At 37.4% G+C, this 25,688-nt stretch overlaps 1 protein-coding gene and 1 pseudogene across 8 annotated transcripts in view; both read right to left on the reverse strand.

Annotated features, from left to right (window-relative positions):
• MEF2A (myocyte enhancer factor 2A) overlaps positions 1 to 25,688 on the reverse strand; it is a 145,024-nt gene that overhangs the window by 77,217 nt on the left and 42,119 nt on the right. For all 8 annotated transcript variants that reach the window (XM_054041390.1, XM_054041388.1, XM_054041384.1 and 5 more), the window contains exons 2-3: positions 14,805 to 15,013; positions 1,334 to 1,537 (exon numbers count right to left, since the gene is read on the reverse strand). In XM_054041390.1, coding sequence (XP_053897365.1) covers positions 1,334 to 1,537; positions 14,805 to 14,858 — 258 coding nt within the window. In that variant the 5' untranslated portion in view covers positions 14,859 to 15,013. The remainder of the gene's footprint in view (positions 1 to 1,333; positions 1,538 to 14,804; positions 15,014 to 25,688) is intronic.
• LOC128845015 (U1 spliceosomal RNA) lies at positions 22,991 to 23,127 on the reverse strand (annotated as a pseudogene).

Consider the following 25,688-nt stretch of genomic DNA (forward strand, 5'->3'; position numbering starts at 1 on the left):
GGTCATTGTGCAGCAGTGTTTGGGATCCTCACTCTTCCTTGTTTAAAAGCTTGAACCTCTTGTAACAGACCCCTAAAGGGATTGAATCCAGCACCTCTGACTCTAAAAGCATGAGCCTCTAGTGCTTGACCTAATGGACTGAGTCCATTAGCTTGGAGGCAGCAGCCAAATCAAGTCTCCATATATGGTCTAGCCACTAGAGGGGGACAGAGAGAAATGCTGTTAGCATGTGTTACAAGACAACACTATTAAACTTCACTTACAAATTTATTATACTCATTTAACCATTACTTTCTCAATGAATGAGACCCAATTTTATTTAAATTGTAACATTTATATTTGTCAATATATTGTTTCCAAGGACACTGGATTCAATTTTTTTACCTAACTTGTTTTCATTGTTTGAGGATCTTTCTTTCTCATTAGACATTTTAAATATATAATCCTATTTTAAAGGATTAATGCTATAGAAAGTTTGCAGAGAAAAATAATAAAAATGACAGTTATTTAAAATGTAAAAAAATTTTCTTTAAAGGTACAGTAATACTAAGACTACTATAAACCTACAGGAGTGGAATGCTGAGAACCTTTATATTTTTCATATTGTGAACAAACAAGGAGACCAGGTTCCTCAACATTCTGATTGTTTTTATCCTCTCTTTTGGAACATAACAGGAAAAATACTGAAAGACTAAAAAAGTACAAAAATAGTTTTAATACAAATTAAATAATTTATCAGTACATTTTGCCATAAAAATAGATTTAAGGCACTTCAATAATAAAACACATAGTTGTGTAACAGATAAGACAACAGACCAAATTCTGCTCAGTTACACTTGTGCAATCTTTTGAAAGTAGTGCAGTTACAAGTGAAGCTATGCAGAACTTAGCCCATTAATATCAAGTAAAGATTTGCTAGCTTTTATAAGAATTCAGCCACGCTATGGAAAGGCTACAATTGAAAGGAGAATCCATAGTTTCTATTACTATTTAGTTTAGACATTCAACCAGAAAGTGAGAATTGATCAGTTCTCATAGTAGTTGTACTTTAACTATTAACACAGAAGCAAACAAATATTTGTTAGTAAATATTCACATTATTGCATTACTGTGGAAACGGTCATTCTTTTCACCACCAAATGGGACATTAGCTAGAACTGAGAAATATAGAATAATTGAAAAATAGCAAATCATATTTTATGACCACTGTTTTTAAAATGCTTAGTCAAAAATATTTTACTTAACATACTTTAAACAGCCCTCTACTGCTTTACACTTTGCCAAAACAAATACTAGGAAATTAAGAAAATTGATCATCTTTTCAAATTGTTACCTCAACGATATCCGAGTTGGTTCTGCTCTCATGGGGTTCATTGTATTCTGTGTATTTGAGTAGAACTTTGTCCATATCAGTGCTGGCATACTGAAAGAGTTTGTTAGAGCTGTTAAAAATGATGAGTGCTATTTCACAGTCACAGAGCACACTAAGTTCGTATGCCTTCTTCATTAATCCAAATTTCCTCTTCGTAAAGGTCACCTACACAAGAAAGAAGAGTGGAGGTTTTTCAAATAACAGAACAAAATTTTGAATGACTATAATTAACACACAAAAATGGAGTGTCAATTGAGAGCTGGCACTTTAAACTACCAGTAACAAGACATCTACTATAACATGCAGGAAAGTTTAATGTTCACTGTGAATTCTCATTTCTCCTATTCAAATACACAGTCACGACATTAACACAGTGTTATACAAGTGAAACAGAAGTTGGTGGGAACAGTATCTTCTACAAAAAAATATAACTATCAAGAGCCAAACTCTATTAATTGTAATAAATAAAATTAGTCAGAACTGCTAAATGCATCTGTCCCCAGAAACAGTGGAGCCCAGATATATTGAGAGGATCATATTTGGTGAGCTCTTTATAACTGATCCATGCAGTGACATTATCCACTTACCCTTCATTGTCACTGAAAATTAAGATTTTAATTAGGGCTATTGATTAATTGCACGATTAACTCAAAAAAATTAACTGCGATTAAAATGAAAAGTAATTCTTTTTACCAGCTGCTTTTTTGTTTTGTTTTATTTTTTAATCCTGAGTAGCAAGTGTCATCTGTCTCATCCTCTTTTTAACTCTTGGTAGAGTTAAACAGACTGATAACTTTAAGGCTAGAAACATGAAAAAAAAAAAAGATGACAAATTTCACCACTAAAATCTTAATGCGTGTCATACAAGACTATTTAGGAAATATTAAAAACTGTCAAACATATGTTTCCACATGTTTTTGATTTGGATACATTTTCTAGGACAATTTTCAGTGAAGTATCTCTGAACATCTCTAAGCATCATTTTTAGTGGATGAGAACAAGTAAAAATTCTCCTCCAACCATGCTGAAAATGTATACCAGCAAAATAAAAAAAACAAACATTTTTAAACAATGAGGTATACATTCTCAAAGTTGTGTTCTGAGATTTAGTTGCATGATCCCTATTGACTTCAGCTTTGGGTAGGTATATAGATGCCTGATTCCTGCTGAAGGGAAGGGGAGTACAGAAAACAAAAGAAACATTAAAGTATCATAACACCTTTCTCTCCTTAAAGCTGAACCTTGTTAACCAAAATACATAGCTTTCTTTATTTTCAATTTTAGGCAACTTTGAAAAATATATTTTTCATCAGTGGAAATTCATTGCTCACTTTCTCTTATGGTTTACCGAAAAAATTAAAGGAAATGTGTTAAAAAAAGCAAGATTTACCAAGTCTATCAAGTGCTCTGAAGAAATACTCCCACACTATATCATATTCCTCAGTACATAACATAAGACCAGCCATCCTGGGTCAGACCACTGGTCCACCTAGCCCAGTATCCTGTCTCTGACAGTGGCCAATGCCATATGCTTCAGAGGGAATGAACAGAACAGTGCAATTTTGAGTAATCCATTCTCGATTAGGGTACCTCACAGCTATAGCCTGCACTAGTTGATGGTTATCAATTATCATATACTTTTGCCATGTTAAGAGTTTACAGACTCCACTTTGTACCTATAAATTGCTAAGTTTCGACTAGCAGTCTGTCACAGGGTAGCTGGCTGGAAGGGCAAAAACATGAAACACTATCCAATACTTTTGGTTTGCCAATGTTAATTGAAGCCTCAATCCTAGATCAATACAAATTCAGCTTGCCAACCTATACTCATTCTCCCTAAATCAGTTCCCACATTCTGAACATTGTAATGGACTTGCTCTCAGACCACCACTTGAAGATGAAGCAGTTACACCAAGGTAGATTTTTTTTTTTTAAAACCTAATGGACAGATCTGCCAAAAGTAATTTAACTCAGTGTAGAGTATTTTACCAAATGAAATGTTATCATGTACCATTTATTATTCAGGCACCTGAAATTTTAGCTAAAATTCAGAAACAACAAACAGAACTTCTGGCCTTCCAAATGATACCATGATCAAGCACTCCACACAAACAATTGCTGGAGAATGTAGCTACTATCCAAATGATTTTGTAATTTAAAATAAAATGTATTTCATTCAAATTAGATCACTCAAAGAATACAAGATTAAGTATTTCAAATAGCAGTTGGCTTCATATGAATTTACTTCAGAAAGACATTTTTCTTTTCGGATGTTCCAGAAGAAATTAGGCACAATTATAAAATCTTTGCTTATATATTTTACACAAGCTTGCCCTTCGCTTTTAAAGTGAGGCAATTCTGCTCTTGAGAAGTCTGGTCATTTCCCTCCCCCACAATCTCAGTGAAAAATAAAAGTATGTTCAAATCCCCAAACACATGAACAAGAAAGAAGGACACCTAAACATCTCCCTTATTACAAGCCAATAAGGAAGCTAAGAATGCTGGGTAAAATTTTCAGAAGTGCCTAAAGCCCATTTAAAAAAAAGTAACGTAAGAATTTATAAGCCTGGGTTTTAGGATATTAAGTGCCTCAATCACTTCTGATAATGGGCTTTAGAAACTTTTACCCACTCAACACTGCAGCCCCTTATTGCAATACCAGTATACTAAGCCAATTTTGGGAATTGCTTCATATTCTTGAACCAAAGACACAAATTGTGAAAATGCAATAGGAATTTTTACAAAAGTGAAACAACTAATTTATAGATTATGCATACTCAACTACCAATATGATGACATACATCAGAAAAAAAAAATCTTACTTACATATTACATATCAGAGATGCTGCTGAATTGTGATTTGAATGAGTGACTGCAGAGTTGTAATGATTTTACTCTGAAATGGCCTCCCTTTTGCAGTGGCCCAAAAGCCTTGGTCAAGTCATCTAGCTGCTCTTCCACCTTATTTTCCCTCATCTGTAACAGAGATAACTGACTACCTTACACGAGTGTTGTGATTCATAGATTTTAAGGTCAGAAAGGACCACTGGGCTCATCTAGTTTGTTCTGTGGAACACAGACCAGAGGACTTCTTTGAATTAATTCCTGTTTGAACTAGAGCAGACCTTTTAGAAAAACAATCAGTATTGATACATACATACACATTGTCAGACAAAAAGCTATGGTAACCATGTGACACCATGCAATAACCAAGAGTATGATTAATGTGATTTAGTATTTGTGGTCTATTAAATTAAATTTTTTAAACAAACATTTAATTTTTTCTTCTTACTCACCACCCCAATGGTGTCACTACCAGGAAAAATTAATGTTGTCATGGTGTTCAACTATGCATTCCGAAATCTTAATATGTTTGGCTTTCTTTTTGAAGTTTGACCATAATACCAAATTTCCTGGGTTTATAATGTCTGGTTTCAGAATAACTACAACTTACCTTTAGCTTTTTACCCCATATTACTACTTTCAATTTAACTGCATCAAAATATGGGGTGCCTGTACATTTTTCAATAAGCTAACATTTTATAAGTGAACACTAAAAAAAACCCATGAGGATATTATCAGATGATCTTTCCAATTATATGAAGTTATGAAGTATGAACTGTGACAAAGTTCCTCCTCTATCTTGGTGGGTCCTGCGCTTATTGGTGGATTTTCTTGCCTCAGAGATTCACCATGTGGGTTGGGGAACAGCCTAGAGACCTTCCCCTCTGGAAGAACCCACAGTCAGGTCAATTGGGAGGTTTGGGGGGGAACCCGGGCCCGCCCTCTACTCCGGGTTCCAGCCCAGGGCCCTGTGGACTGCAACTGTCTATAGTGCCTCCTGTAACAGCAGCATGACAGCTACAACTCCCTGGGCTACTTCCCCATGGCCTCCTCCAAACACCTTCCTTGTTCTCACCACAGGACCTTCCTCCTGGTGTCTGATAACGCTTGTGGCTCCTCAGTCCTCCAGCAGCACTCACTTTCAGCTCCTTGCGCCTCTTGCTCCCAGCTCCTCACACTCGTACCACAAACTGAAGTGAGCGCCTTTTTAAAACCCAGGTGCCCTGATTAGCCTGCCTTAATTGATTCTAGAAGCTCGTTCTAAATTGGCTCCAGCTGTCCTAAATTAGCCTGCCTGCCTTAACTGGTTCTAGCAGGTTCCTGATTACTCTAGTGCAGCCCCTGCTCTGGTCACTCAGGGAACAGAAAACTAGTCATCCAGTGACCAGTATATTTGCCCTCTACCAGACTCCTGTACCCCACTGGTCTGGGTCTGTCACAGAACTTTAAATCATTTGTACTTGAATTTTTATGGCCAAATTCATTTGTATGCTCTGGCAGCTTTATGCCACTCTGGAGCAGCACAACACATCCAGAGCGTACTGTCCAGTTAAGCTGCTTTCATAGCAACTTTGCTTCTTCAAAGCGGTCAGACTGTATGGAACAATTTTCCCCTCCCCCATGTCCTCCCAATTCCCACTGCCTCTTGTATCTTCCTGCATTCCTCTGAACACACCCCAGAATCCATCTCCCTTCTACACGCCACACTTCTCCATCAATTGTGACCCCATGTGCTGTCTGGAGACAGAGAGGAACACTAGGAAGATGTGAAATACACCAGTCATTTTAACCAAGGGGAATCTGTGGCCTCAGTCACACTGTGATCAATGGGAGATGGCAGCATTTTGAAAGAGTCCATAGAATTCTCTGAGGTAGAATACTATTCTTCAGCATTTGCTGAAGGAGAAACTTTCAGTTATGAATAATGGGGGGAAATTACCATGAATTCCAACTAAGCATTTTAACAATGTAGCCTAGGCACAAGACTTCAGAGAGTTAACTGTAAAGGGAAATTTGAAGAGTTTATTTTACAATCTCTGGGGATAAAAACAAGTCTGACACCAAGTACTACATATCTTAAAGGACCCATTTTTTAGTTAATTTTAACAAACTAACAAATTTACTTTTAAATCCTCAAGAAATTCATTCTACACGCAGAGTAAGTATTTTGAGGAGGACAATGTGCTGTACATTTCATACATAGCAACAGTTTCAATTCTTGCTTTAAGTACAAAACTCAACTCAACTTTAATTACGGAGTTGCACTGGCATTGCCATTTTACAAATTCATAAGCCACCACACCTTATGTTTAACAGCTGTCAGAATAAAAATATTGACATGTTAAAAATAAAAACATGTTTTCCTTGGCTCCTAGGGTTGGTTTGTTTTTAAATTATTGGTATCTACATTTCATATTGAGCAAGCCTGTGTAAAACAAATTATTTGGAGTGACAAATTTGAGTTTTCGGTGGAAGCTGAGTGAAGAAATTGTATCAACACACCCTCTACATCAAGATATTTTTCCATGAGTAAAGCTCTGTTAGTGCTGCCTCTTTGCTGCCAACTACACTGTAAAATACATTCCGTACTCTCGATATCTCCTGGTGGGAGGTAACATTAAAGGAAACAGACAGACATCAGATCTACACAGAACACTGCCAATAGCCATTTTATTAAAACAATATATATACACTTCATTAAAATGGCTGTTGGCAACATAACCCAGTGTCTACAGTTTCCTATAAAGCTATAAAATAAAGTGTTCATGTCCATCTGAAAATCCATTGCAACATATGTCAAATAAAGTCTCTGCAGAGGGCTTATGAATTTTGGAAAGCTATTCTTATTGTAGCTGCAGATGTTAGCAAGCTACGTGAAATGGAATATACAAGTCAATGAACTTACTGTGGCTGACATATATTCAAACAGACAATGATAAAAGCAGGGCTTTGGAGCTGTGCTCCGGCTCCGCTCCAGCTCCAGGCAAAAACCTGCAGCTCCACTGCTCCGAGCTGCTCCGCGCTCCAGGCTCCGCTCCAAAGCCCTGGATAAAAGCTGGAATTATTACTCATTGTACCTGCATGTTTTTTCTAGATGAAAGATGTAGCAGTCTAACATTTGTTAAGACTACTAAAGTGCTGTCTGTGAGGTAAGAGTTCTAACCAACTAGTGTCTTCCTTCCATTTCACCATTTTATTGCAGTATGTCTAGTGATTAGAACACAAGCCTTTGGGTCAGACTTCCCTGGAACCCAGTTTTTGCTTTTCCAATGAATTGACCTTGTTCCCCAGTTTTCCTCATCTGAAAGATGAGTGCAACTCCAGCCCCAGAAGGCAAGGGTAACATTGAAGTTTAAATGTTTGAGAATGTTTGGCTATCATTAGATTAAGGAAATGTATACAAAAATAGTATTCCACTGGTTTTATTTAATTGCACCTCCTTGTATAGACATAATAATGCACCAAACCTGATTTGGAACCTCAAAACAGCTGCTTAATTATTCTTTAAAATGAAGCAATAGAAGGAAATGAACAAGGGAGGTGGAAAGAAATAGATACACAACAGAAAGTGAAACAAAATGAAAGGAAGGAAAGGGTAGTGACAACAACACATGTTTCTGAATGATTCTGTATAAGAATTACTTTTGGAAAGCTTTAGAATAACAAAATTACAGGAAACTACTTACATTAGTAAACAATTTTCACTATTTTAAATAGAGAACAATTTTAACACTCAAATGCGTTGTACCGGATAATACCTTGTCTTTATTCCCCTCTTCCCAAAATGAAGTTTTTGATGCATTTGGATATTTTTTGGGGGGGAGGGGTTGTTTTTTGTTTTGGTTTTTTAAAGGTCATGCAAGATACACCTTGCAAAACAGTAATAGCCTGCAAATTAGGTAAGCATCAATTAGAAGTTATGATCTAGTCATTCTTCCTAGATCACTAAATTTCATGTGATCCAGATAACATAATTTACAATTAGGAGAATAATTATAATGGCACCAGGCAGGACTGCTATAGGTTGAGAGTGAATTGTTTTTCCCATTAGAACCCCTGATTTTTCTAGGCTCATCTTAGTTTTAAATTGCATCATGATGAAATTTCACAAACTATTAGATAAATTATATTTTTAAAACTGAAAATTGGTTCAAGTTCTTCAAATATATGTGTCATACAATACTAATTAAATATTAATGGCAGCACTTATCATAAAAACCAAGCAGCTTTATGGGTGGAGCAGCTCCATTTTGTATACAGTAAGATTAATGTAAATTAGGGTTGTCATAATAGGTTTTTTCCATCTATTACAAATTTTGTTTTGTTTTAAATGCTGTGCATACTGTACTTTTTCTAACTATCATAATGATGGCAATTGTTCCCAATAGGACACAGATGACAACCAATGAGCTCATGAAAATAGTACTACTTTAACACAACAGTGAGTAACCTTGATCTAGATTTTCACTATTTCAAGATGATACTAAGAGTTATTTCTAATACAGAATGTCTTGAAGTGATTTAAAATATTAACATGAGCACAGAGACCACATTTAAAACAATGTCAACAAAATGGCAAAATAAAGTTCCATTTAAATGTATGAAAAAGAAGATAAAATATCAGAATAAAATTAGTCCATTCAAACTTAAATATTGTGACATGGTCAAATTTTTAGTAGGGCTCTAGAAATATATCCTTGTTCATAGGCAAATCCTGCATTCAACAAGAACTTGCAAATGGCCAGTTAAACACACAATCACCCAATTTTTGCACTGCAAAGTTGCCTAGTATCCAGATATTAATATACACATCTGTTTCTGTATAAAACACTTTAATGTTCTTAACATATTTGGGGTAATTTCTTTGGATTTTAAAGGCCCAGGAAGGCAGAAGTATTTTCTAATCAGATTCAGCCTCACTGTGGAAAGGTTACATTGGAGAAATGTTTAGTTCACTAATGTCTATGCCAGGGGTCAGCAATGTTTGGCACATGGCTCACCAGGGTAAGCACCCTGGCAGGCCGGGCCAGTTTATTTACCTGCTGACACGGCAGGTTCGGCCGATCGCGGCCCCCACTGGCCGCGGTTCGCCGTCCCGGGCCAACGGAGGCGGCGGGAAGCCGCGGCCGGCACATCCCTCGCCCACGCCGCTTCCCACCACCCCCGTTGGCCCGGGACGGCGAACCGCGGCCAGTGGGGGCCGCGATCGGCCGAACCTGCCGCGTCAGCAGGTAAATAAACTGGCCCGGCCCGCCAGGTGCTTACCCTGGCGAGCCGCGTGCTGAACGTTGCCGACCCCTGCCTTAACCGATAGTTTTCCTTTGCTATTTGATGTCTCAAGGTTAGAAATCTATTAAAAGGCTGTTAAGTTTAATTTTCTTTTTATGCATTTTTTAGATGGAATAAAACTTAAAGCTACACTAAGATAAATATAATGCATGTGATCTTAATTCTACTAATCCAATGTTTAATTTTTACACATACTTATTTGAATGTGTATTTCCAAATCACACACATTTAGATGAACAATTATTTGAAAGGTGTTTAGTATAAGCAAACAGGGTGGGGGTAAAATCAGACTTATCCAAAAAGATATACTGTGTGGAGAATTAGACCAAATAGTTTTAAGATCTGTTTTACAAGATTTATGCCTAGCTACAGAAAAATAGAATACTGAGCACCACCCATAAATCTATCCTATTGAAGCACTAGACAATTTCAGTGTCATTCCCAGGAAATGCTACTTATCCAGCCAGGATCTCTTTGGGGGGAAAAAATAAAAAAATTGCCCTGAAAGAAACAGAACAAGTTTTAGACAGAGCTCAAGTGCTTCCTGCTTCTAGATCAGGGCAAAAATACTCCAAGAACAGTCTTCTGGTATTCCAGCACCTCCACTTTCAGCCAGAACAAAGCTGTTCTTGGAATAGGGGAGGAAGAGGCGAGGGAGTAGAGAATGCCACATTAAACTTCCCAAAAGCGGTATGGCAGAGTCTTGAAGGGAAGGAGGCAGGGATACTTCCATGCACATAGGCCCGCTCTTGACATGCAAAAAGAGTGAGCTTTTCAATTGTGTTAACTCAACTGAGTTACAGGCAGTCCTCAGACTTACAACACAATTGGTGCCTTAAAATTGCATCATAAGTCGGAACGTCGTAACTCCGAACCACAATCTACTCCACTGTGGGATCAAGCATCATAAACTCGAAACCTATAGTCATAAGTCGAATCAGCATGTCATTGTAGAAGCGTCGTAAGTGCCATTCATCGTAATTTGAATGTCATAAAGTCGAGGACTGCCTGTATTTTAACTCAACTGATGAAAAGCCTTGGTAAAATACAGCATAACAACACTGGAAGCTGTTTTACCTGACTGCGTTGTAGTAGAGGTTCCCCCCAGTTCTAAAGTCTAATTAAATTATGTCAGATGGTTCTCCTCTATCCAGTAATTTATTGACATATTCAAAGATTTCTAGTAGATGAGACAGGATGTTTCTCTACAAAAACCATGCTGGTTGGATTATCACATCATGATTTTCCAACTGTTTTATTATTGTATTTTTAAATAATCATTTCAACCCATCTACCAGGTACAGATGTAAGACTTATTGGTCTGTAATTCTTCAGATTACCCTACAGCCTTTTTTAATATAGGCATAACTTTTGCTACCTCCCAGTTCTCCAATACAGTAGCTGTTTTTAATAAGATATTGTACACTTTTGCTAGGAGTTCAACTACTTCATAATTAAGCTCTTCCAGAATGATGGAATTTACAGTTCCTGGCCCAGTGACACTACTTTTTTTAAAAGTATCATTTGTTCCAGTACCTCCTCTTCTGACACTGCAAAGATGATTACCAGAAAAACAGCAGGTCTGTATCTTTCTGCTGTTACTCTTTGTCAGACAGAAGACAAGCTCAACAGGGTTTGGGAATATTTGCATTGCCTTGAGAGGCTATGTGGCTCAGTAGATAAATTCCCACATGTCACCTTGGGCAAGTCACTTCACCTTTGTTTATCTTCTCACACACTACCTTCTCAACTTAAATTATCAACTCTTCAAGGTAAACACCATTTCTTACTATGTGCTGGTACAATGCCTAGCACTCTAGGCCAGGATTTCTCAAACTGGGGTCGCCGCTTGTGTAGCAAAAGCCCCTGGCGGCCCAGGCCGGTTTGTTTACCTGCCCCGTCCGCAGATCCAGCTGATCACGGCTCCCACTGGCTGCGGTTTGCTGCTCCAGGGCAAAGGGGGCTGCTGGAAGCGGCGCGGGCCAAGGGACATACTGGCTGCTGCTTCCAGCGGCCCCCATTGGCCCGGAGCAGCGAACTGTGGCCAGTGGGAGCCACGATCGGCCGGACCTGCGGACGGGGCAGGTAAACAAACCGGCCCGGCCCGCCAGGGACTTTCCCTACACAAGCGGCGACCCCAGTTTGAGAAACCCTGCTCTAGGCACTACTGTCATGCAAATAATAGGTAAAGATTCAACTTGTAATAACAAATTTGAAATGCCAGAATACTAATTCCTTACTTTTAAGTGTCCTTTTAAAAAAGTGATCTGTTTTTCTGATGTTTACAAACCATAAATATTCCACAAAACATGTTCATACTTTCTTAACACAGGAAGGTTAACAGGTTCTTCAAAGTGATTCCAGTATTGATTAGTGAAGAGGTTTGATAACAAAAGTAACGTTTAGTTTGATATCTAATTTACTGCACTTTATTCTCTTCAGCTTAATGAATATAAATGCCTTATCTGTTTACACGAGCTAGAAGACTTCTTAATCACTACAATGAGCATCTCATGTTAATTATAATCCCCCAGAGTAATAGTTTGTATATTCTGTTTTGAGCTCAGTTATAAACCTATATAAAAAGAAACACTTCTGAAGAGACAAAGGATTTTCTCCCCTGTGAAGTTATAAAACCAGGCCAGGTAAGTAAAGCACTACTATGCTCTATTCATGTTTCTAATGCATTAAACAGCTACATCAGAATTTAATATGCATGTTCATGAATGATTTGCTAGCTAGTTATGATAGAGAAAGAACACAAACATGGCAGTTAACTACTGCACTACACTCTCAGGTTACAGCAAAATGAGTCCTACATTCCTTCATTATTTAGGTCAAAGAAATAGCTTACTCAGAACCCACATTCATATATACCATATATTCTACGTTTCATATGGCACACTGATATGAGATGGAATATGATGTAGGTGAACTGAGTTGCCTGACTACAAGAGTTACTTTAGCATGGAGCACGTGGAAAAAGGAGAAATCAAGTCAGAGTCTAGCCTTGCACCAAAGCCTAAGACATTTTCCTAGTCACTAGAACAAATAGCATTAGAGCCAACTGAAGAGGCCAGCCAAAAGATCAGCCAAGAAATTAGTCCGAGAGTCAGAGCTTAGCCATCTATATTTAGCATCAACAAAGGCAAACATACAAGTGGCTAATGTTTGGAACATAAGCAATACAAGAAAGCAGGAGCCAACTAGTCTCCCATGTAACAATAAATCTTAGATTGCATTGCTTTTGAGGTAAAAGAATCTAGGAAAGCATTAGGACTGAGAGTATGGTTTATTCATGGTTATATAAGAAGCAAGGTTGGTTGGCACAAATTTGATAGCAAGAACTGAGACATAAGTTAACTTAAAACTCCTCTAGGATTTCAAACAAGATAAACAAAATGAAAATGAACAACCCGAAGTACTTTAATATGTGTACTTAAGTGATTTATCTACATCTAAACATACAATAGTTGTGTGATTGCAGCTAATCAAACACAACCTTTGGCTTTTGTTCAAGTTCAGATGGTACCTTCCTTGCTATTTATGGTCAATGTAATTTATTCGTAACGTTTACGTCTAGGACTATCCAAAAAAGTTTACAAGAATCCTAGATGAACCCCCCAAAATTAGAATAGTTAAAAAAAAACGCTAGTGTAACTGTGAATGAGTGTGTGTGTTCTCCCCACTTACCACCCACCCATTAGACAGAACTCCATTTGGGTTGGGGAAAATACCACACGTGGTAGGAGTACCACAATAGAGAACCTAAACTGAAGTGTTTAACTGGAACACACTATGCAACAAGTTGTACCAATCATAGTATGAACAAGAATTTTCAGCTTCAGTTTTATAGTGTTGTATCTGTAGTAGTGTTAGGCTGATTTATGAAACTGCAATTTCTTAAGGATCTCCAGGTAGTGACAGGGTGAGGAGGGGACTAGAGTTGAAACCGTATATCACCTTAGGGCTCATCTACATGAGAATTTTTGTTCCATTATACCAGTATAATTATACCATTATAGCTAAGTCATTATAGTTATATTGGTAAAAAAATCTCTGTGTGGACAATCTTATTCCAAAATAAATGTGGCTTTTTCAGTTTAGCTTAAAGCACCTCCAGAAAGTGACAAAATTAACCGGGAAAAGTCCCTTTCATACCAGACGAAGAATGTCCATGTGGGAGTTACACCTGTAAAATTACAGCAGTTAAAATTCACAACTTACATTATACGAGTATAAGTTTCCCATGCAGGCACACTGTAAGGGTTGCCTAACAGGCCTACTCACTCTTCCCCAGGCTCAGAACCTACTGCCTACCTAGAAGTCTATCATACTGGTTCAGACCAGTGATCCATCTAATACAGTATTCAGAAGAGGTGCCAGAAATCCTGCAGGCATATAGCTATGGTAATTCTGGATATTCCTGTTATTCATACAAATGTCTAATCCCCTTTTGAATCCCACTTTTCCTCAATGACATGCTGTGGCAATTAATTCCCCAGGCTAACTGTGCATAGAAAAATAATTCTTTATCAATCTTCTATTTGCCACTTTTTCAATTTCACTGAATGCTTCCATGTTCTTTTATTATACAAAAGTGTGAACCGAAGTAACTAATATATTTTCACTATACCATTCTCAGAATGAAAGCACACACAGTTCAACATACTTTTACTTGTAGTCATGCCTTTTTCACCCTTCAATTTTTGAGGAAATTATCCCCTGTGGAGTTGTTTACTTCAGAGACACAATTTGCAATCATATGCATGTAAGCAGGGATCAGCACAATATCTAAAATCATAGTTGATGATTGGATACATTTGTTTCACCTACAGGCAGCATATCCTTTCTGAATTCGTGTAATAAGGAGACAAACAACTGTAGCTACAAGATAACTAACTACAAGGGTTGCTCTTTCAACAAAATAGCAGTAGCATAAAGAAAAACAGATTTTTCCAAACATCTTCAAACCAGTCTATCAGCATGCAAGTCCCAGTGTACCATTTTAGGAAGACTGTTAATTATACAGCAATTGTAAAACAAATTGACAACTATTTCTTGCCAAATAAATATTGCAATTATCTAAAGTCAAACATTAATATTAATTTGTATTCTGATAATGCCTTCAATGTGCTTTCCACAGACACAAAAAGACAAAGCCCACGGTCCAGAAAAAAAAAACAAAAAAAAAAAAACCACTTATGTTACTTGGGTGAAAACCCACGTACAACTTTTCCACTCCCATTTTTAAAAGAATTTATCATGAACTTGTTCATGTGGAAGCTTAGTTTCTCACCTGTCTGTTCCGTTCGTCCATTATTCTTGTGATTTGTATTTTCTTCCTCCCCATTTTCACTCTCTCCTTTTCTTTCCCTTTTTACAATCCAAAAACACACTAAATCCAAGAATTCTCACTCTTCAATATATTAACACATGGTACACAGTTCTTTTCCACTGTTTCGTCTTCCACCCGATGAAAAGGTTGCTGCTTCTTGTTACAAAAACCTAAAATAAAAAGAAATACTGAAATAATTTTGTGCCTTCTATATTTTCAAAGTTACAGACAATTTCACATCAAAAACTGTGTTTGCACATTCAAAGCAATTCTTGTAAAGATGAACCAACTCATCTTTCTCTTATCAGACATCCTGTCCATTACTATCATACCAAGCAAAAGCAAGTGATGACTGTAAATTAAGCATTTGAGCTGTTTCACAGAACCAAGAGTCAAGTGATCAGTGATTTTGGGTCCTCCACTTAGACATGTTTAAAAAAGGACTGATTTTCAGAGGGTGCTCAACACTCTCTGAAAAAAAATAAGCCCCTTTTTCAAGGTGTCTCCAGTTGAGCAGTCAAAAACTGGGGCACCCAAAAAATTCACTTCTGAGAATCATCATCTAGGGTTTGGGGAAATTTTTTTTTTTTTTTTTTAAAAACGTATCTTTTTCAAATATTAGGCCACAAACATGATAACCCTTTAAGTTATGCTCTTTGTAAAATTTATATAACCATAGTGCAGAGATCGGCAATCTTTGGCACACGGCCCGCCAGGGTAAGCACCCTGGCTGGCCAGGCTGGTTTGTTTACCTGCTGCATCCGCAGGTTCGGCCGATCACAGCTCCCACTGGCTGCAGTTCGCCGCTCAGGCCAATGGGGGCTGCGGGAAGCGGCGCGGACTGAGGGAACATGCTGGCTACCGCTTCCCACAGCCCCCATTGGCCTAGAATGGGGGACCGTGGCCAGTGGGAGCCGCGATCGGCCAAACCTGTGGACACGGCAGGTAAACAAACGGGCCTGGCCCGCCTGGGTGCTCACTCTGGCAGACTGCGTGCCAAAGATTGCCAATCCCTGGCATAGTGTCTTGCTTAAGGTTGTTTGGTGTTATTTCACCTTTTGAACAAGCAGTCAATCTGAAAAATAAATTTTCCATCATTATTCAAGCTCTGACTGTTGGAAACAAAATTTAAGGTTACTTTTTTAGCCTCAATTAATTTCAAAATTCAAATTATGTCTCTTGCAACATTATTGTTTAGAGCTCCTCAGCATACATAAACACAGGCTCTACACTTCAAAGAGCTTATATTTGAGCCACAACTAATAATTTATAGAACCAAAATACATTGGCAAGAAATCATATCCAACTTGCTGGTAAGGTGGTCAGCTAGGGAAGGATTAAGAATAGGTACTCTGCTGCAGAAATTATTTTGCCAAAATATGTTGTCAAATATAGGGAAAGATTAAAACAATTAGGTAAGAATTGGAGCGATAGTTTAAAATACTCAGATACTACAAGGATGAGTATACCTAAAGAAAAAATTTAAAAAGATAAAATGCAGTAATAAAAATATAAAATGAAAAAAGGCTTAAAAATAAAAATTGAAATAGAAGGACTAAGATTGATATTAAATTAGTAAGGCAAATAGCTAAGGACTAAAGCCACTTGTTTTTATTTTTATTTAGATTGTTACTTCTTCGGGACGGGGCTATTGTATGCCTTTGAAGCACTATCATGCTTTTGAGTGCCATATAAAAATAAATCATTTTTGGTATCTTCATCCACCACTACAATTTAATTTCCCCAAAGGATTATTTCACAAGTTTGGAGATGCTGATGAATAGGTGAGAAAATCTCAAGGTTATGTTCACTACAGTAACTTGCAACTTTTCACACATCTACTAACAAGCCAATTACCAACAACAAATCCTCATGTTTAGAAAGATTTGCAGTGGATGCACACAAAACTGAAAGGGCGACAAAGTCAGACACTTAAATATTTTACTATCACACATGAACAAATTATTTATTTTTTAAGGACCAAAGCATTACAAATAGACAATTACCTAAGTCTTGGAAAACCATGCATTAATACTGTAAACTTTTGAAGATGCTTCTCCCCCAATCCTCCCATTATCAACTAAACTGTAGGATAATATAAGACAAAGTAACAGGAGACCAGTGGAAAACAGATTTAACTTCTCCAATATTAATTGTGTACTACAATGTATTACCCAACTTGTTGTTTGCAGTGTCTTTGTAATCATGTTGGCCCTAGGATATCAGAGACACAAGATGGATGAGGTAATATCTTTTATTGGACCATCTTTTGTTGGTGAAAGAGACAAGCTTTCAAGCTACACAGATCTGAAGAAGAGCTCTGAGTCTCTTTCACCAGCAGAAAGTGGTCCAATAAAAGATATTACCTCACTCACCTTGTCTCTCCAATACCCAGCTTGTGTAATTCAGAACAAAAAACTTGAACTTGGGTACAACTCATATTCTGAAGACCTATTAGTTGATACATATGACAAAGAAAGGGGTCAAAATAGTCGTAGTATTGGGTTTGTAACCTTCTCCAACCTTCCAATCCAAAATACCTTTTGAAATTGACTCCTACATATATTTTAAGAGGACTGTCACAAATACCCTATTCTTTTAGCCACGTGTAGAAAATGGTGCAACCACGCCACAAACCATCTCACAGTTAATAAGTAGTGACAGAAAGAGGCGATTAGTCACAGACTGCACTTCACTATGTATTCACCCTGTGCAGAGTATAGAATCATGACATTCTGATGCTGACACAGCTTAAATAGGGGATGGGGGAATATCACAAGAGCACAAGATGTCATTTTATATTTATTTGACATCAATGACGTCTCCCTAGTTAGAATATCACTGAATGCCCAAAAGACATGGAAGACAATTTATAATTAGCACAAAGAGGCACAAAGACCATGTTGGCCCATTGCTTAAGAGGATAAAACAGAATCTCCCTGTATGCTATGGGTTAATTATATTTCAAATAATCAAACTGTGGAATATCTATAAATTTGCATCACTGTCACATATTCTGTACTGCACTTTAAGAAAACAGTATTTTCTTCCAAAGAACTGCTGCTGAAGACAACTCACTAAAATCACAGTTGCGACCATAAAGTCACTTTGGTATATTCCTATATCGTGAAAAGCTTCTCCCTCCCATGCCATGAACAAAAATTTGGGCCAAGTAATAATACTGAAGTTAAGTTAGCAGACACATTTCCATAATGTGGGAATTAAGGGTGCGGGAGATGCTGCAGCACCCCAAGGTTTTATGCGGGGTCCCGGCAGCCAGCTCCAGCCTTGGCCCCCTTACCCCTGTCCCAGCCCCTCCCCCACATTCCAGAGACACGGCCCTACTCCTGGCCCCAGTTGGGGGGCAAACAGGGGTAAGAGGGCTGGCTTTCAGCACCCCCACTATTAAAAATGTTCCAGCACCACTGCACATATCTATGGTCAGAGAGCACATTATATTTCAAACAGAGTAAAAATGAAATTAACATCAAAATCCCAGGAATTTCAAAGTTAAGGTTGCACTGCCACAAGTCATAGAACCACACCCTAGCAACTACTACTACCTCGCCTCTGTAGAAAGGCAACAGAAGTGAAATTTCACACTGACATGAATATCAAGCATTCCATAAAATAAAATGGTCAGTGGAAGCAAAGAAGAAAAACTGCAGTATTTTCTGCTTCAACAAGAGAATATTATGTTTGTAACTCTAGTGGGACAAAATTAATAGTAGAATAGTTTTTTGAGTATGATCTCATGTGAAACTGATCTTAATTCTGAGTCTCCTAGCTTTCTACTTTTCTTGTTTTAATTTAACATTTTTAAAAACAATGTACACTAAAAACACTAATATCTTCACTTGACGACCAACACAACTGGTAGCTAAGCAGTCTTAAAATATAGTGTGCCATAGGCAAAAAATCTCTGTCAGTCACATGTTCTCACTAATTTTGCAATTGTTTTCTAAATGCTGGAGGGATGTATCACTCTAAAACTAACCAATGAAATCTGTGCTATTTAGAAAGATGATTTTAATGATTCAGCAAAATCAAACTACACTGGCTCCCATACTGCTGCCCATTTAAACAAAACTGTGGAGGCCGAGGTCAAAATTAGATAAGTTTAACAAAATTCTTATTTCAAAATTATTGTCCTTGTTTTTCTTGTATTTCTTCCTTTCCGTTTTCTCTGAACTTGTACCATCATGATTCCAGATTATACTTGTCAATGTACAACTCCAATATCCCAGTTTACTATAATGTACCACATTACACACAAAGTACAAATAAGACAACTTCAGATGATTTGCACAACTCAAGGTTCATAAAAACAGTCATTTATGTGGAAATGATCTTATGGAAAAAAGTGTTTTAAGAATCTCAAAAATGAACTAATTTTGTAGTTTAAAATATACTTACACACTACAAAATATTAAATATTCTTAAAGCAAAAAGGTAGAAGAGGCAAAATATAAGATGCATTTTTGTTTTAGAAAGTTAAGAGAAAGTAAAGAAAATTATGTAGTGAATGTTCTCTACTATTCAAGCATGGGGAAGGGAAGCCAAAACTTCTGAGTTCTATTCCAAATTCCTCAAAGCATTTCCTATGTGACTCTTAAGCAAATGACCACCTTTCTGCACCTCAGTAAAACAGGAAGCTACCTCAAAAGTATGTAGAGGCTTAATATTTATAAAAAATGTTGAAATCTTTCAGTAAAAGGTAATATAAAAGTTATCAGTTTGTACGGACTGTCCCGGTTAATAAAGAGAGAGTTTAATAAAGTAATGCACCGTGATAATGGTCAGCACTTTAGCAAAGCCTGAAGCTATAAAATACTCAATATGGCACCCGTGGCACAATGTATGTCTACACTATGAAGACTACACGAGCATAGCCCCATAGTAAAGACTCAGCCTACACCGACCAGAAGGAGTTTTTCTGTCAGTGTAGGAACATCACCTTCCTGAGTGAAGCTATGTCAATGGAAGCCCTCTTCTGTCGACATACCTATGTCTACATTGGGTTTTTTTTCAGTGTATCTACATTGGTCAGGGGTGAGAGGTTTACTTCAAAACCCTGATTGATGTAGTTATGCCAATATAACCTTTCAGTTTAGATCAGCCACAGTCTTCCCTCAAAAGACTTCCTTTATGTGCTAAAACTGTAATTCAAAAATTTTAAGTGTCAAGTCAAAAAGTGGTTTGAACAGGGTGTAACTAAAAAAAAAAGTTAAGATTTTGCTCAAGTACAAAAAATTCACTTTTGGACTGAGACCACGTATGAAACATTTGAATCTGAAAGGATATTTTTTTGAACACAGACACATTTATACATATTACTTGGCCACGTAGTTCCAAAAATGGAAAAAAAAACTGGGGTAATTTGTTATTTAATTTGCTGGCAAACTCACCATTGATGGTGACAGGATTCAGTTTCTGAATTGATGTGTTACACAATGATTATTAAATGTAATTACCTAACATGTTAAAAAAATGTGATATGTTCCAATGTAAGTACGCCTGTAAGGACCAGATCAGCACTATATTAACTTATTTTCACTTTAAGGCAATTATGGAGGAGAAAATGAAAATGGTCAAGAGTTAAGATATTTTAGTTTTTAAAAAATCATTTTTAGAAGTATTTTCAAAATTCAGGTCATTTTTATTAGTTAAAAATATTTTCAGAGTTTTCTATATTATATAAAAACAATAATTCTCCTTATAGTAATGTGCAATTAAGGGAAATCTTTTTCAGGTAATGTTAGAAAAGAATAATGGAATGAATGTTTTTCTACCAGTGTACACAAGACAATTATATTGAGAAGACTAGGCCTAGTGCCCAGGCATCCAAAGCCAATTGGATCCATGCTAGAATGGAATTCTGGAGTGCTCACAAAGTCCCATATTTCAGATTCTTCAGTGCAGGCTGAAATTTGGCTACACTTTCCCCACTGCTTTACAGAAGATCTTTCAAGTAAGCCAGAGCTAGTGAAGGAGATTTGCTTCAAAAATGTTTTAGTGGATGCTAACTAGAGCCTTGCATGGGATTAGTTTTTAATCCAGCTCCCGCTATTATGGCAACGGGTCCTGCAGGAGCTGTGGGATCCCAGTCCTGCACTATATTAGTCCTGTGAAGGGCTCTACTGTGAGCAAATAAGATAGAAGGTCATACTGCAGCCTAGTCAGGCACACACTGCTATTCCAAGAATAAAGAGCGCCAATATTGAAGGAATCCATATAGAGAATGTAAATAAAGTGTATTTTCATCTCTATAGCATGTTTTTCCCATTACTAGAATTTATCTTTAAATGTTTTATGCTTCATTTTGGCCCCACTTATGGCAATAAATTCAGCTTTTGATGACATTTAAACAAGTCTCAACAGGTTTTATGTGAAGTTGTATTCTCTCTAGCCTATAATTTAGAGTCCATCTCAGAAAACCTGTTTAGGAAATGAATGGAGTCAGTAAGTTGAGAAAGTAGACCAAGGAAAAAATGAACCAATTACAGATGTTGGGCCAGATTCTAATCTTAGATTGGGATAAACCCTCAGTCCCACTGCTGTCATCAGTTCTGCCAAAACACTTGCACCATGTGATAAGAATAAGAGAGCAACAAGAATGATAGGTTTCAGAGTAGCAGCCGTGTTAGTCTGTATCTGCAAAAGGAACAGGAGTACTTGTGGCACCTTAGAGACTAACAAATTTATTTGAACATAAGCTTTCGTGGGCTATAGCCCATGTCATCAGATGCATAGAATGGAACATATAGTAAGAAATATATATACACATACAGAGAACATGAAAAGGTGGATTCCAGTTCAGGTGACATGATCACATGTCACTGTAAGACTTCATTACCCACTTGCCAGCACACACGTATACAGGAAGACTTACAGGCAAAACAGAGCCATGTGCAGTCAATTCAAGAATGATAAAAGGTCTGAAAAATGGTGTCTTACACTGAAAGACTACAGAAGCTCATTCTATTTAATGTATTCCAGAACTGGTTAAGAACTGGCTTTATCATAGTCTACATAGGGGAAGAGATTTCTGAGAGCAGACAGCTCTTTAATCTAGCAGAAAAAGGAATAGTGAAATCCAATGGCTGGAAGCTGAAGTCAGACAAATTCAGACAAGAATTAAGGTGCAAATATTTAAGTGAGGGTAATTTAGCCATTGGGACAACAGGATGCAGTGGATTTGCCATTACTTCAAGACTGGATACCTTAAAAAAAAAAAATATTCATTCTATAGCGAAAAACAGAAGTTATGGGCTTCATGCACTATTACTGGGGAGGTTCTTTAGTCTGTGTTATGCAGGATGTCAGACTAAATAACTAGAATAACCCCTTCTGGCCTTAAAATCTATGAACACCTATGTGGCCTTTTGGCACAAAGACTCTTATGAGATCCTAACCTTTTCTACTTGTTCTGTGGTTGTTTTTTGGCTCATAACTGTTTGGTACAAATTAAGTTTCAATTAAATAAGTTTATACTTTGGTTAAATGAGAGAGTCAGCCACGAGAGATGATCACCACAACCTGAGATTATCACTGTCCTGAAAAAGTACAGTTCTTCCACCCAGGACCAGCACCTAAAGAAAAAATTAGTTTCCTTTAAAGGGATCTAGCAAAGCAGCCTGTTAATTAATATTCAGAACTGAATAAACTTAGAAACAATGGGCACTTAGGAGACATGGGGTTAAAATTCGGGCAAGACACATGCATATATACTTAAGGTTTTGGCAAAAACACGTGTAGTTTTACTGAGGAAGCAAAATGATCATGCAAAACAGAAGTCGAAACCTTGCAACCCACACTGAAGGATTCTTCTTTCTGTGGTCACATTTAATGCATGCAAAACAGATTAAGCTATGTACAAGTGTTCCCCCAAACAATTTTTTTATCCCCATAATTGTTTATTTGCACCCATGATTAACACATCTGGGCACATTACAGAAATTGTAGAAGTGAACAACCTGCCAATAATTGGAGAAAAAAAAAATCAAACCCATCCAGACCCCAAGACTACAACCTAGTGACAGGATTGGCTCTGGAACCAAATTGAGGGGAAAAACAAAGCGAACAAATGGCTTTTGCAACAGGACTTATAACCCCTATCAGATTCAGACTATCGTTGAACTGTAGGGGGCAAATTATGCAGTTGAGTTTCCCGCATTTGGGAAAATGGCAGGGGTCAGCACACCCGCAGTGCAATGGATGAGCCTCACCCTGGAAAAACCACCTTCATGGGAGATCATGTCGTCTTCCCCTGCCAGGTAAGTATAACTCTTGTAGTTACAAAAACTTGCTCTGAATGTGCCCCAAGGCAGTGCTATTGTCTGAAGTCTATAGACAGCTTCAATACCTCTAGAGAGATTATTTGTTGCTTAAGACCTAAATTCTGGACCCAGGCATAACCCAGCTAACTGGGCTCCACACTAGATGTTCCTCAGAGTCTGGGAGCAAGAAATCCTTCCTTTAGACCACTGCATATCAGCAGAGACACTCTATGGGTTCTACTTATGCTGTACGGGTCAAGTCGCCTCCCCATCATTTTCTCTACCACTATGCGGTGAAGAATGTCCCAAGATCTGCATGCCCCGTCACCAAATCCCTTCTATACAGCAGAGCAGGAAACCATCACAAAGTGAGCTGCACAGATGATGTGAGCATGCTTGCATAATCTGCCCCAATTGTGCTCCACTTCATCCACCAGAAAAACACTGGTTCTACTACAAGAGAACAGTTACAGAGAATGCAACAGAACTAATCCAAGACTGGTGTGAACTGCCTATACTCACCTCAGTGGAAATTAAAACTATGATACTCATTTACCATAATCTCTCAATAATTTCCAGAGGTTTTGATTGGCCCATCTCAAAACAAACCTCCATACACTTAAGAGCACTGGCAAGTGAACAAAAGAAAAAAATTCTGGCTCTTGACATTCTGGATGACGAGTCAACAGTTCATTGATGGTATTTTCCTCTATCTTAAAAGGGTAGAATATTCTTAGTAAACATCCAAAAAAGACTATTTTCAAGTAATTATCCTTTTCTGAAATTATTCTGAAGTAGTCCAATATTTTCAGGCTCATTGAGACACTGTGGTTTGATGGCATATAAAATACCTTCAATGTTATCTGATTAAAACAGCACTAAGCAAATGGATCACTTGGAATTCTCCTCTTTCAGTGGTCTTCATATTTCAATACAGTCACTTCAGTGAAGCACTGGCTTTAATTACTACTAACCTGGATCTCAGCATTTTTCCATCTTAACTTCTCGTGTTTATTATGCATATTTTTCTACCCTGTCCCCTTCATCTTTTGAGTAAAAACTTGCACGTAGAAAGGGACCAACACTCAGTTTCTGACTATACTGTATATCGGGTCAAAAAAAACATTGTACACTAAAATTACAATACCTATTTTGTGCCAAATTCTCAAATGATGTAATCAGAATAGCTCCACAGACATATATGGAACTGAGTCAGATACCACAAGCTGAGGATCTTTAATCATACATAAAATGGGACATTCAAAATTAAAAGCTTACACAGCAACTAACTCTGCCCCCTTCCATATATGATTTATATATCTATTTAGATAGCCCAATGTATAACACTATATTTAGCTGGATATATGTGCAATTCACATTAGAAAGGATGTGGACCTTACTTATATATTTTGCCAGATAGCAATTCGCTTCCAAGGGTTGTGTGATCAAGCAACAAAAACCCTCTTGCAATGAATATGCACACGGAGCAAAATTAAAGTTTCTATAAAATCTTTAACAATGCATTTCCCCAGTTTTCTGGATTAAGTTCTCAGCCTGAATATTCCACTGACAATTTGTTCTCATATAACATTTCCAGGAGGGGAGGGATGGGAAGGGGGAGAATATGACAGAGGAATGAAGGAGGAAAGATGGAAAACAGGATTTAGTTGCAGGCTAGCATGAAAAGTTCACAAGGAGCAAGCAAATCCATGTTTAGATTTGTGTTTGCTAGTATAATTTCAGATGCTGGTATGCAATACCTCAGTAGTCAGAAAAGTGTGTATAACCAAAAGGATAATGTTATTCTTTCTTCCCCCTTGCATGGTAATATATGGAGCAAAAGACTAAATTCTAACTGTACTGCAAATCCTAAGCAAAGTTCATTTAGGTTAAGTTGCTGTATTTAGCAAACGCAAAATACACATGCTACCTCGTTAGAATATTATCCCTGAGATGATCCAGTTGTGTTTAGCATAGCCAAGAGGTGTCTTTCAAGAAAGCTGTTACATTATAATGAATTAATGAAACTGGGAGCCAAAGTGCCATCTGTAGCCTATTAATGTTGCAAGAGAGCCTTCTACAGATGGACTACACTACACTTAAAAAGGTACATAAAACCACAAATCTAACAAGTTAACAATGAGCATAATTAAAAGAACAACCAACATTCTTGGCATAAGGATTAAAGCTTGTGGAAAAGATCAAGTCTCTCTTTTAAAATGTTGTTTTCAGTTTTATTGATTGTGCTTCAGCTCCACTGTAGTACGTACCACATAACCAATTCTCCAATTACGGCAAGCACACAGTGTTTCAGTTATTCCAAAATGAATACAGAGCATGACTGGCAAATTGGGCACAAAAACTATGGAGATACGAGCTCTAGACATAGATATATACATCAAAGGTATTTGAGTATGGGTAACTATCTGCATCTGTTGATTTTGAAACTGTAGTGGTGAAAAAATAAGCAACAGGGACAGAATCTTTAAGGAAAATTAGCAAGTTAAAATAAAAGCACAGGAAATTGTATTAGCATACCGCCTTAGTAAGCTAACTTTTTCTGGTA

This window comes from Malaclemys terrapin, chromosome 10 (assembly GCF_027887155.1).
Source record: "Malaclemys terrapin pileata isolate rMalTer1 chromosome 10, rMalTer1.hap1, whole genome shotgun sequence".
NCBI lineage: Eukaryota > Metazoa > Chordata > Testudines > Emydidae > Malaclemys > Malaclemys terrapin.